Below are 14,464 nucleotides of genomic sequence, written 5' to 3'. Positions count from 1 at the left end.
GGTGCCTTAAAGAGGAAGATCTATGAAGTGATATATGAAAGACACAATATAACCTTCCCCCAATTAACACAAATTACAACCCCTGGATTTGGAGTTGGAGGACCTGGGTTCAAATTCTATCCCTATGACACTAGACCACACTTTGAGAACAGCTGGTCTAGACCAGAGCTTCTTAAAACTTTTTCCACTTATGACCCCTTTGTGCCTCCATGACTCTGGGTATTTAGGGATATAAAATTATATAAACAAAAATTTACTGATGATAAATCATAATTTTGTGACTCCCACATTTAGTGATCCACAGTTTAAGAAGCTTTGATCTAGATGGATTCTGCAATCCCTTTTATGTTTAGCTAGGATCCTATAGTTTGACTGTAAATATTAAGGCTTGGGTGGTGTGATATCCATCTTCCTCAATTACATGCTGTCTTGTCTAAGAGAAGGGCTTGGACTAGATGCTCTCTCCACGTCAATATGATTTCCAACCCAGCCACATTGTACATGGACACTTGACTGGACAAATATTAGTCCAGTTTCTTTTGTTGAGTACATTCTGAAAAAGGGACAGATGAGACTCATTGCTTGTAAGTATTTATCGTGATACTACAATAATCTTCCTATGGCTTTAAATTGTACATCATACTGTCCTCAAAGCAATACTGAAATATCACAGAATTTGAAATTGTAAGGAGTCTACCTCAGTGGCCATCTAATCCAAGCCCATACACCAAAGGTAAGTGGCTGTCTCATTTCTTTTTGAAGACTTCTAAGGAGGGCCCCCCCCCAATCTGTTGCTCAAGGCAGCCCGTGCCATTTTGAGGCAACTACAATTATTAAATAATTTTTCCAATGTCAAATCTTAACTTCCATCCTTTTAACTTTTACTCATCACTTTGGGTTCCACCTTCTAGGGTCACATAGAACAAGTGATTCTGCCTCCACACGAGAGAGCTTCAAATACTTGTAGATATATGTTTCTCCTGAGTCTTCTTTTCTCTAATTCCCTTCCAATCCCCCCTGTTCCTTCAGGCAATCCTCACTTATCAGGGACTAAAGGCATTGGGGTATCTTTTAAGCTCTCTTCAGTTTAGCAATGCTCTTCTTAAAATCTGAAGTGCAAAACTGAGCACAATTTGCTAAATGCAATTTTGATCAAGACAAGGTAGTATGGGACTATCATGCCTATTCCTGGAAACCACACTCCACTTAATGTCACCTAAGTTTTCCTTACCTCTTTTCTGCTGTCACGTTATGCTAATGATTCACATTAAACGTGCCATCCGCTAAAACTTTAATATCATTTTCAGAACCTCTATCTACCCATGGCTCCTTCATCTTATGCCTGCGGTGCTGAAAACACTTTTACGTTTCTCTTTATTGAATTTCATCTTATTAGATTCAATACAGTTCGCCAGTGAATCGAGATCCTTTTAGATCCTGATTTAGTCATAAATACAGGGTGTCCGCTATTTGGCCAGCTTTGAGTCATTTGCCCAGATGAGAGTGCCAGCTATATAGGAACCCCAATTTCCAAATTGACGCACTCTTTCCATGAAAGACGATGCTGGGTCATCGAGTGCAGAGCACATGACGGCTGGGACGAGCAGGAAAGGCAGCAGGAGCAGGGAAACAATACAACCTCCTTCTCCATTCCCTCGCCTTGTCCCCCTTCCTCCCCGGCCCCTCCCCGCCCCGCCCCAAAGACACGCATTTTGCCCGGCGCCTTTAGGGCTGGACGCTGTTGTCCGCTTGGGTTGCCAGGGCCCCAAGAGCCGTTGCCGGGTGACTGGTGCACTGTTTACTTGTCGCTTGGATAGCTGAGACAGGAAAGAGGGAGGAGGGAAGAGACCCTCGTACTCTCGGTCTCGCGCAGGACCCTGGAGCGCGAGCTGCCAGGTGGCCTCCTGGCTTCTCCTTTTGCCCGCAGTCCTCTGCCTGCCGGTTGTCATTGCGAACAACCGTCGCCTTCGCCTAGAGGCCATGGCCTCCCGCAGCTCGGGCACCCTATTTACTGGCAACAATGCCCCCTACGTGCCCCCCAGTCTCATGCCTGGGTAAGCCAAGAAGCTCTGTGCTTCTCCAGACCCATATCTGCTAGTAAAATAGTCCCAGGGTGCATCCCGGGGGTGGGGCCTAGGGCCCCCGAGTGAGAGAGACAGGTGTGCACAAAAAAATCAGAGGCTTCTGGGCACAGCTGGACAGAGGGCTACCTGCCAGGAAGACCAGGGTCCACCTCCTGCCTCTGATGCTTGCTGTGCAACTAAGGGCATGTCCTTTAATATCTCCAAACCTCAGTTTCCTCATCTGTAAAATGGAGATTGTTGCACTTATTGCATTACCTACCTCCCAGAAATGTTGTCAGATTAGAGTGAAATATTGTATGGAATGCTCCTTGCTAAAATATCCTATTAATTAAGCCAGTTATGATGATGATGTTGAAGAAACTGGATAGGAGCTGACCCTCCTAGGCTGCCCTAAGAATTGGAGCCAGGAGTTAGAAAATAAATAGGGTTTCTAGGGCTGGCACTTTAGGGCCACACCAGCCAATTCTTGTAGAAAGAGATTAAAAAACCTTGCTTGTCTATAGATGGAAAAAGGAGTTTACTAGGCCCATTCTTCCGAGGACAGATCATTCTCTCCCCCAATCCCAGCATTCCCATACTTTTTACTTGGTTTGTTACAGTTATACATTGACCCTTGAGATCTTCTAGGGGTAGGAGAGGCCCCTGCCAAAACAAACCAAAACAAGCCAAAACAAACATTCACATCCTAAAGACAGAGAATCATGGGAAATATAAAAATATCAAAACTGGAAGGGATCTTAGAATTTATTTCATCCCAAATCACTTATTTTATGGATGAGGAAATTGAGGCACAGGGGGTAAACACAGAGCTCCTGATGGAAGATGCATTAGAGTGACCTGGAAGTATGGGGTTCTTGTGTACCTTTGTAAACACTTACAGAATTGGATTCAATCTTCTCTAAGAGTCCTATAAAACTTTACAAGCCTTTTTAGAAACAAGTCATCTCTGTCATACAAGGAATATTCCAGTTGTTAGAGCTTCTCCCTCCCCCAAAGTTACTTTGAGTTTATTATCTATGGATTTTGCATTTGAACCCAGATCTTCTGATTCTAGAAGGAAGGTTCTTTCCACTGTGCAACATCACCATCTGCTGAATCCCAGGTCTAGTCCAAATACCAATATGTAAATTATGCTCAAATTTACATACATACATATTGTTTTCCTCCAGTAGAAGGTATATTTTTTGAAGATAGGGATTCTTGTTTTTTATCCTATCTCAACATCTAGCACAAAGAGATAAAAGGCTTATCATTTCATTGGTAATAAAGAGTTCCAAACTCCCTCTACTTATGCAGATTGTCACTTTCTCTGACATGTACCTTTACTTAAGGAATTGCCTAGTAGAGCACTGATGGGTGAAGGGCTATTGGAGGTCTTCCTGGCAGTATGAGGCAGAAGTATGATTTGACTCTAGAGTGCCAGCTCTCTAAGGGCTTAATGGAATGGGGGAAATGGGAGTGCTCAGATGCCTTCCAATTCTTAAGATTCTAAGGCTAAGATCCCACATTCTGCTCTTCCCATGTCCATTCCATTTTCACCATTTTATCTAAATGATTGCCTAAAAATTGCTTTTCCATTTGTTCTCAGCAGAAAGTATAGAAATGAGAAGGATGGGCTGTTGGGGAGGGCAAAAGAGAAGAGAACTGATGAAGATGAACAAGTTAATTAGTTAATAAAACTACAATTGGTGTCCCTGATGACTCATGGTAACAGTAATTAATGTTAGATATTAGCTCAGGAAGGAGCTGGTGCTATTAAGAGGGAAGGGGGAATTGCTTCCATTGCACACCAAAGTCTCACTCCTAGTCTACTGAACCAACAACAAAATGATTATTTTTCTCTAGGGCCCTGCCATGCATTTCTTGTATATGTATACATAGTGGGAGACAGGTGAGAGAAGAAGGAGCCAAGAGCTGGATGAGAATACCTACAGAATGTTTGAGGTCCTGCTATGTGATCCATTATATCCTACTGTAAAGGGTCAAACCATCCCCAAGTACACATTGGGGAGTACCTTGCAAGCAGATCACACATCTCCCTCCAAGGTTTTACCTTCTAGCAGAGCTGGGCATGCAGCAAGGGCTCAAACAGGCATCTCTACTAGGAACAAGTTTACATGTGTGAGGAGCTGGAGAGACACTTTCCCAGCAATCCCAGAGGGGAAGCCAGGCAGAGTCCTGAGAGGAATGTAGAGAAGAGAAGATTTCAATTTGGATGCAAATATTCTGCCATTCGATGAGTGGGAAAGCAATGGGCATGTGTGGAGGAGGAGCAGAACAGAGAGTATGGGGGTGGCTACAAGAAGAATAACAATAGCATCTCAAATTTCTATTTTACCTTTCTTTAAAAGAAGCTTAAATTCCCCTGGAGACAATGATGAATTATTAGAAGAGCTCTGGAAAAAGTGAAACAAGGCTCATGGGTCAGAAAAGATCTAGGACCAGTGTGAGATAATTATTGACCTTGTCCACCTCTAGTCCCCCGAGTCCCATCTGCCTACTTCCTTGTGGAGGCAGAGAAAAAACTGACATTTTAGATTAAATTTCTATTTCTGGTTCTATAGACCTTTGAGGTAAGATTAAACCAAGGGAGAGGTTTTAGGACTTGACTATAGGTCTCAAGTAGATATAGGGAGAATTCAGGCAGAAGAGTACCTAGAATAGGGTAGGCAGGACTTTAGACAACTACTGACTAGCAGGGTCTTCTACTTCCTGCTGTGGTCCAGAGGCCATTGTACTTATGGTTCTTGTTTTCCAGTCTTCTGCCAGCAATATTCCTAATTAATTTAGGATGGAAAACTGAAGATGGAAAACTAGAGATGGAGGTTGCTATCCGAAGAGTTCAGGAGAGGAGGGAAATAAGATGGGTCATATCTATTCCCCCTATGATTCACCTAAAGTCCACCTCCTTGTATTCTTTTTGTTTTTAAAAATCCCTTTCTTAAGGAATTTATGACCAAAGAAGAACTAGAGTACATTATGAAATGCAAAATGGAAAGCTTTGATTACATTAAATTAAAAAGGTTTTGCACAAATAAAACCAACACAAGATTAAGAGGAAAGTACTACAAAGCTGGGGGAAATTTTTATACCCAGTATTTCTGATAAAGACCTCATTTCTATAATATAGAAAGGACAAATTTCTATAATATAGAAAAGACAAATGTATAAGATTACAAGTCATTTTCCTATTGATAAATGGTCAAAGGATATGGACGCTTTTCAGATGATGAAATTAAAGCCATCTGTAGTTATGTGACAAAGTTTTCTAAATCACTATTGATTAGAGAAATGCAAATTAAAACAACTCTACACATCTTTTAGATTGGCTAAGATGACAGAAAAAGTTAATGATAAATGTTGGAGAGGATATGGGAAAACTGGGACTAATGCAGTGTTGCTCTGGAGAACATTCTGGAGAACAAGTTGGGACTATACCCACAGGGTTATAAAACTGTTCATATCCTTTCATTCAGCAGTGCCACTATTGAGTTTGTATCCCAAGGAGATTAAAGGAGGGAAAAGGACCCACATGCGCAAAAATGTTTGTAGCAGCTCTTTTTGTGGTGGCAAAGAATTAAAAAATGAGTGGATACTCATCAGTTGGAGAATAGATGAATAAGTTGTGGTATATGAACGTAATAGAATATACTTGTTCTATAAAAATGATTAACAAGATGATTTTAGAAAGGAAAGATTTACAAGAACTGATGCTGAGGAAAACAAGCAGAACCAGGAGTATGTCATGCACAATAACAGCAAGATTATATGATGAGTAACTTTGAAAGACTGGGTTCTTCTCAGCAGCTCAGTGATCCAAGGCAATCCCAATAAACTTTAGATAGAAAATGCCATCCGCATCCAGAGAGAGAACTATGGAGACTGAATGGAAATCAACAAGTGCTATATTTACTTTTTTTCTTTTTCTTCTGTTTCTTTTCTCTCATAGTTTTTCCATTTTATTCTGATTTTTCTCTCCCAACATGATTCATAAGGAAATATGTGTAAAAATTTGAATGTACATGGATAACAAAAAAAAAATTTTTTTAAATCACTTTCCTTTTATGTTTCTTCCCATAGGCTTATCTAAATTTCTCTCAGCTATAGCCATTCCCAGGTCCTGTCCTCTTCTGCCTGCCTTTTCTACTATACCTTCTGGACCTTTCAATTTTTTTAAGGCAATCAGGGCCAAGTGACTTGCCCAGGATCACATAACTAATAAGTGTCTGAGTTCATATTTGAACTCAGGTCTTCTTGACTGGTGCTCTATACTGTACCACCTGGCTATCCCCCCATCCCCAATTGTTAACAGGTTCTCCTTCACCCTGGTTTGTTTCCTTTTTTCATTTTTTTAATCTTCTAGTGTTCACTACAGCTTTGTTTGATCCTGAAAATAAGAATTCTCTCCAAGGGCAGCTTCTCTTTCTTCCCTTCCCAAACCTGAACCCACATAGCCAGCAGGAGACCCTGGGGTTCTCCTAGCTCCCTATTTTCACTTTCAGATCCTATCTCCCCCACCTTCATCCAGCAATTACCTTTTCTCCCTTTACATTCACTCTATTCTATCCAGTCTTTGTTTATTTCATCTTGGATATCCAGCTCACTCTCCTACCTTCCTCAATAAAGCCAATAAAAGCTCATAGGCATCATTACCACAAAGCCTTAGCCCTGCCAATACACTGCCCTCCAGGTTTCTTAGTCTGCTCAAATTATGTGGTCTGCATTTTGTATTATAGTAAGTGGAGTGTGAGAAAAGAAGATGACTTAAATCTGCCCTCTAATTAGTTTCAAAAAAGGAAGGTGTGATCATGAGTGTCAGAAAGATTAGGATTGAGAAGAGATGTTGGAATCTGGCAATGAAGAAGTGTTTGGTGAATTTCAAAAAAGGATGTTTTTGTAATTATAGAGACAATAAATTTCCAGGAAATTATGGCAAAAGTTGGGAGGGGACAGAGATAGTGGGTTTTGATTACTCATTAAAAATCTTTGGCTAGGGGCAGCTAGGTGGCTTAGTGGATAGAGCACCAGCTTTAAAGTCAGGAGGACCTGGATTTAAATTTGACTCAGACACTTAACACTTCCTAACTGAGTGATACTGGGCAAGTCACTTAACCCAAATTGCCTTAGTACAAACAAAAAAATTTTTGGCTAGGAAAAGAGGAAATAGGTTGGTAGCTAGAAGGGATGCTGTAGGATTGTTTGTTTGCTTTCTAAGACAGGAAATTTCTGTGTTAGTAGATAGTTATGCTGGAGCCAGTGGAATGTGAGAAACTGAGAAACTGAGGAATTGAACACTTTCCAGGGGTAGGGGGGTGGACAGTGGAGGCAAGGGTAGGGGAAGGAACATGTTCAAAGATTAAAAGGAATGAATGCCTAAGAGAAAAACAGAGAAGATACACATAGATTGAATTTTTTACTACCCAGTTAAATTTGAGATGCATTTTTTTAAAGTCCATGCCTAACAGTTCATGTTTCTTATACAATCCCCTTTCTTATTCTTTGTAAACTGAAAAGATTGTGTTTGCTTGTAATTGGTGAATTGATAATGAAAAAAATTTTTTTTCTTTTTTTAAACAGTTCAAATTCCAGGATAATTCTTCCTCTAACACTAGAGAGAAGATGTAAGTTAGCATATAGAAATAAGGATTTATTGAGGTGAACAAGAAGGTGAATCAATAGTTCATGCTTGATAACTTCAATCTTTTTAAAGATTGTATAATATTATATATTATTATTCCCATTTTATAGTTGAGGAAATTATTAAATAACTTATCCACATTTAGTGAAGTGTCAAAGGCTAGATATGAATATAGAATTTCCTGACTGATTGGAATTCCAATTCAATACTTTATCTATCCTCAACTATAAAATGGGAATAATAATAATAGTATTTACTTCCCAAGACTTTGTGAGGATAAAATGAGATATTTGTGAAACACTTTGAAAACAAGCTTTGAAGTACCATATAAAAGTTAGCTATCATCACTAGTATTTATCTTCCACATTAATAAAAGGAGGAATAGGAAGATTTTAAATGGGGGATAGATCCTAAGGTATTGAAGCTCTTCTGTACCTTTTCTCTATTTTCTCTCTATTTTTTTCCAAAAAGGGAATACATTTTAATAAATGAAATATATATTTTAACAATTTGTTATCTTTGAAAATTATCTAACACAATTATTTAATATGTGCTTATAAAAGAAAGAGAAGTCATTGAAGTGAAGTTGGCAAAATATAGTTAGAAGAAAAGTTAGGGATTAAGAAGTAGCTCAGGTTCTGTCAGTCAGTTAATCAATGAACATTTGTTAAGAATCTACTATGGGGAGAGGGGAGGGGGAAGGAGGGGAAAAATTGGAACAAAAGGTTTGGCAATTGTCAATGCTATAAATTACCCATGCATATAACTTCTAAATACAAAGCTATTAAAAAAAAAGAAGAAGAAGAATCTGTAATGGGCTGAGGCTTGAGTTGATGCACTGAGGTCCCAAGCACATGAGGCTAAATAGTAATTGGACCATACTCTATTAATATATAAGCTTGGAGAAAGAATGGCCCCCACCCACTCTTTGTGCAAGTCCTGATGTGTTGTATAGGAAATGACAATTTTTGGTGAGTGGAGGCAGGGGAGTGGAAAAGGAAGGGGAGGAGAGAATTTTGGGATGGCCATTGCCACAGTTTGCTCAGCTCACATCTCTCTCTGTTAGCTGGCTTCCTGTCGCAACTGCCCATATTTGCTATTGCAATCTTTATTCACCTCTTCACTTCAATAAATATTGAAGATTTTCCCCTTAACCTGAATTCCTGACTCTGGCTGATTTTAAATACGCGGTCATTACAAGAATCTACTATGCTACAGGCACTATGCTACACTCTAGGGTTACAATATAGGTAAAAGACAATCCCAGGTCTCAAAAAGCTTACAATCTAATGGGAGAGATAAAATGCAAATGACTGTGTACAAATAAGCTAAAGAGAGAATAAGATAAAGAGAGAACTAAAAGTGAAGGCAAGGCACTAAAATGAAGGAGAATAATCCGGAAGAGCTTCTTACAGAAGGTGGAATTTTAACTCAGACTTGAGGGAATCAAAGGAAAGCAGAGAGGACTTTCTGTCCCTGTGTGGCTTAGAGTAAATGGTTTTTGCACTTCAGAATTCTGACCTTTTAACAGGAGTCAAAGAAATAAAATAAAACTCTTAGGAAATTCCACATATCCTGACCTAAAAAGATCTCCCACACTAACTACTTTGTACAAAAATGACTCCAGTAAGTGCTACGGATAAAGCCTGGCTTTCACTTTGTAAGGCATTCACAAATCTTTTCTCCCTTCTTTCCCCTTTCCCCCCCTTCCCAGTATTAAGCTTGTGAGCACCACTTGCTTCTCACAGCTCTCCCTTTTTAGTATCCCTCCCCCCCCCCCCCCCCCCCGCCTTAAGAGTTCCTCCCCCTATCTTACCCCTTTCCCTCCCAGTTCCTATATTCCCTTCCGCTTAGCTTATTCCTTCCCTTTTCACTTTTCCCTTCTTACTTTTCAATGAGGTGGGAGAAGTTTCACCATAGATTGAATATGTCTTAAGATTTTTCACTTAAAGCCAATTCTGTAGGCAGTAAGATACCCACTATATTCATCCCCCTCCATTCTTTCTCTCAGATATAATAGGTTTCCTATGCCTCTTCATGAGATGTACTACCCCCACTTTACCCTTTTTCTGATACAATGTCCTTTCCACATCAATTTCTAGAACAAGGTATACATGTATTCTTTATACATCTATATAGTCAAAATATAGTTCCCAAGATTAATCTTTACCTTTTTAGATTTCTCTTGAGTTCTATATTTGTAGATCAAACTTTTTGTTAAGTTCTGGTTTTTTCATCAGAAATAGATGAAATTCGCTTACTTCGTTGAATGTCCTTCTTCTTCCCTGGAAAAAGATGCTCATTCTCGCTGGGTAAGTTATTTTTGGTTGCATACCAAATTCCTTAGTCTTTCGGAATATCATATTCCAGGCCCTTCGATCTTTTAATGTGGATGCTGCCAGATCCTGGGTGATCCTTATTGTGGCTCCTTGATACTTGAATTGGGTTTTTCTAGCCGCTTGCAATATTTTTTCCTTCATCTGAGGGTTCTGGCATTTGGCCACTATATTCCTTGGTGTTTTGATTTTAGGATCCCTTTCAGTGGGTGATCGATGAATCCTTTCAATGTTTATTTTTTCCTCTGTTCCTATGACTTCTGGGCAGTTCTCTTTGATAATTTCCTGGAAAATAGTGTCCAGGCTCTTTTTTTCATCATGTTTTTCTGGGAGTCCAATGATTCTCAGATTGTCTCTCCTGGATCTGTTTTCCAGGTCTGTTGTCTTCCCCAGAAGGTATTTCATATTTTTCTCCATTGTTTGATTTTTTTGGATTTGCTTGACTGATTCTTCTTGTCTCCTCGAGTCATTCAATTCCACTTGTTCAAGTCTGATTTTCAGTGAAGTATTTTCTTCACTCACTTTTTAAAAATCTTTTTCTAATTGTCCTATTGAGTTCTTTTGTTCTGTGGAATTTTTTTCCATTTCGCCAATTTTGTTTTCCAGTTCACCAATCCTATTTTTCAAGGATTTTACTTCTTTATCCACTCTCTCTTTAACTTTCTCCAGGCTCTTTTGCCAAGCCTCCCTCTCCTTTTCCCAAGCTTCTCTCTCCTTTTCCCAAGCCTCACTCTGCTTTCCCCATTTTTCTTCTAGCTCCCTTGTGAGAGCCTTTTTAATCACTTCTATGAGGTTCATCTGTGCTGAGGAACAAATGGTCTCCTCCTTTGGGGATTCACCTGGGGACTGCCTGTTTTTAGTCTCCTCAGGATTTAGAGTCTGCTCTCTATCTGTATAGAAGCTGTCAAGGGTTAAAGTCCTCTTCAGCTTCTTGCTCATTCTGTCTATTAATCAGAGACAAACTACCAAAGAAAAACAGAAAAAACTGGAGTCTTTCTTTGGGGGAGGGGTTGGGTATGTTATCGAGCTTCCTCTACAGACTGCAGGGGGCAGCAGTGAGGCACTAGCAGGACTGTGTGTGCCTGCGCTCTGAGATCCCAGAGCGTGCTGAGTCACTGTGGGGGGGGGGGGAGAAGGGGGGGGCGGCCAGGTCCTGAGAGACTCCAGCTGTTTGGGGTTGTGTTCTTCAGCCCCGGTGTTTTTAGCTTCTCTGCTGGGCTGCTGACTTGCTGCCGGAGCAAAGTATCCAAACCTGTAGCGAAGCTCTCCCCGCAGAGATGGCTGCGATCACTCCCCACCCCCTCTCCAGTCTGCTCCCGTGCTCTCACTGCTGCTGCCCGCCGCCTGCGCCCGATCTAAAACCACCCCAGCCCTCCAGTAAAGACAGACCTTTCTTGGCGGATCTCAAGGATGGCTTCTCTTGGTAACTATATGTGGGTTTTTTTCAGTCAAGCATTGATTCAGAGGCTTGTAATGAAGTGGATAGTGAGAGAAAGCGTGGAGCTTATGCAGCTGTGAGCCTCCTCTCCGCCATCTTAACCGGAAGTCCCGGCATTCACAAATCTAAGAATAATATGATACTGGATAACGGGAGAGCAAGTGGGATGATGATCTAGGATGATGATAAATTAGGGAACTAGGACAAGATGCAACTGGGAATACTAAAATAAACCACATTATGTATTAGACTTGATCAAGGCACTAGATTGGAATGTGAAGACTGAATCACATTAGATAAGCCTTTAGAAGTAAAGTATAATTGTACTTATGATTTAATTTTTGATTTCCAAGAGATTAAATAATAATTGCTCACATTTACATAGTACTTCAGGATTTGTAAAGTACTTTACACACATTTTCTCATTTGATCTGCAGTGATCATCCTTGTTTTACAGATGAAGAAACTGAAAGTGAAAGAAATTATATAATTTGTCAGTATTCCTATACTCTTACTTGGTGACCTCTTCATTTCCTATGGACCTTATGATTATTTTTATGCATATTATTCTCTATCCCGTGCCCTAATCCCACATCTCTAATTACCTGTTAAACATTCTGAACTATAGGTCCTATAGACATCTCAAACTTGAAACATTATCTTTTAGGAAGGCAGGTTGGTATACAGTGGATAGAGTGGTGGGTCTGAGGTCAGGAAGACCTCAGCCTCAGAGACTTCTATTTATTCAGTTTTCTCGACTATAAAATGTAAAAATAAGAATAGCACCTAACTTAAGCGTGATTGTGAGGCTCAGATGGGATATTTGTTAGGTGTTTGACATGTAGTAGGTAGTGTATCAATGCTTTCTTCCCTCTTTCCTCCCAAACCTACCATTCTTCCAAACTGAACCATTTCTGATGAAGGTATCCTTCTAGTCACACAAGTACACAGCTATAAGCCAGCCTCCATTCCTTGCTTTGCCCTACAGGGACGATCATCTGCCACATCTTGCCAATTCCATCTCTCTATTTTTTACATCTGTTTCCTTCTTTCTGCTCAGACAGCCACTACTCCGGTTCACCTGTCATCTGGACTAATGCAATAGCTTCTTCTTTGGTCCTCTTTCCAACCCATCTTTTATACAGCTCCCAAAATGACATTCCCTAAAGCATGGATCTGACCATGTCATGCTTCTGCTCAACTAACTCCAGTGGTGCCCCATTAGTACTAGGATCAAGTTTTTAATTTTAAAGTTTTTGTTGATCGTACTGTAACCTACCTTTGCACACTCTTTTGTGCAGCTGTATTGGCTTTCTTCCTGCTTCTCACATGGGAGATCTTCTGTCTCCATGCCTGAAATGTACCTACTCCCTACCCCCACTTTTTAGAATCCGTAGTTTCTTTTAAAGTTCAGCTCTATGTAAGACTGCTTCTGATTCTCCCTTGCTAAATGTTTCTCTTCTCTACCTATCTTGTGTTTTCTCTGCACATATATTTGTACATGCTGTATCCCTCAATAAAAACAAAAGTCCTTAAGACCAGAGACTGTTTTACTTTGTCTCTAGCTATTCTCAGGGCATGGCATATGCTACAGTAGGTACTTGATAGATGATTTTTAATCAATTAATAAATCAATTTAGTGTTTCTGGAGCCTTTCCTTGGAGGGCTGGGAGACCTCCTGGCAAAAAAGCCCCAAGCTTTCTCTGCTTTCATGTATTTGATACCTCTATTCTACCTCCATCCAGAAATGTCAGGACCCTTTCTGCTTCTTGAATCAAAGATCTGAATGTGGAAGAGACTTCAGATCACCTAATCCAAGCCCATTCTCCTACTGAGATAGGATTGAAACCCAGATCCATTTTTTTAATCCAGAATTCTTTCCCTGAAACTACACTATCTCTGTGGCCCCAAGAATCACCTCTTTGCCTTCGTGTCTTTTTTAGGTATCAGGGTCATGTTCCAAATATGACCTTCTCCTTTGGGGATACCTATGGCAACACCACCAGTAAGTACTTCCACGATTGCCGAAACTCATCCCCAGATTTTAGATATGGTGGCCACTTCCCCATACTTTACTCTGGAAATCCCAACCTGGTGCTGGGTTACCGCTCCCATGCCTGGGACCGCTGGTTGCATACTCCCACCTACACTCGCTATAACCTTGACTGCAACAGATCTGCAGAGCTCAAACAGTTCTACAAGGTGAGTTGGGAATCCATCCTGGGAGAAAGGTGGGGCAACTAGTGCCCCGAAAGAGCACTGGGTTTGGAGATAGAAGTCATGGGTTTGAATCATGGCTCTGAGTAATTTTATTCAAGTTGCCTTCACCAACTCTGAACCTCAACTTCCTTGTGAGAAGAATAAGATCCTTTCCAGCTCTCACTATAGGATTTTTGAACTCCCAATCTAGCTGGAGTGAATTCTGCTCTACTTGGTGTTAATTGGGAGAAGGGATTCATTTCCTCAGTTTCCTCATTTTGGGGTTTCAGGTGCTTTTGAATCTGCAGGGATAGGTTGAATCCAGTCACCGGGCAGAATAAAAGGGATCAGTGGTAAGAGGGCAGAAGAATTTGTATTTTCTATCTTCCTTCATAAACTCTATAAAGAACTTTAACAGCATCCCAGGGGAAACTTCTTATTAGGGGTCTAAGGCCCTTATAATAGATTGCTAATGTTATATTTCTTCTGCTGACAAGATAAGGTATGAATGGGATCATTCTGGAGTCAGGAAACACCCTCTGAGTGGTCACACTTTCTATCCATTGTACTATAACCTGTTGTCTCTGAACTGGACAGAATAGGGCTTAATCTCGGTGAGTTTGCTGACTGATAAAAACTTTATTGAGGGACTCATGGAGACAGAGAAAAAGTATGTTAGTGAATAAATAGATGAACCTAAGCAATCAGGATTAATCCCCTTGACCTCATGTATGTCTTGACCTTAAAGAACATAACATTTGCTATAATT

General features: G+C 40.4%; 1 protein-coding gene across 1 annotated transcript in view; it reads left to right on the top strand.

The window, feature by feature from the left end:
- The first annotated feature begins 1,813 nt into the window (after window positions 1–1,813).
- The window catches only part of FAM166C (family with sequence similarity 166 member C), a 20,003-nt gene continuing 7,352 nt past the window's right edge, over window positions 1,814–14,464 (top strand). Inside the window, exons 1-2 of the mRNA XM_051982960.1 lie at window positions 1,814–2,054; window positions 13,440–13,698. Of these exons, the coding sequence (XP_051838920.1) occupies window positions 1,981–2,054; window positions 13,440–13,698 (333 nt within the window). The 5' untranslated portion in view covers window positions 1,814–1,980. The remainder of the gene's footprint in view (window positions 2,055–13,439; window positions 13,699–14,464) is intronic.

Source organism: Antechinus flavipes, chromosome 2, assembly GCF_016432865.1.
Source record: "Antechinus flavipes isolate AdamAnt ecotype Samford, QLD, Australia chromosome 2, AdamAnt_v2, whole genome shotgun sequence".
Classification (NCBI taxonomy): Eukaryota; Metazoa; Chordata; class Mammalia; order Dasyuromorphia; family Dasyuridae; genus Antechinus; species Antechinus flavipes.
The sequence above is the reverse complement of the archived record's forward strand: the minus strand, read 5'-3'. Positions and strand labels throughout refer to the sequence as shown.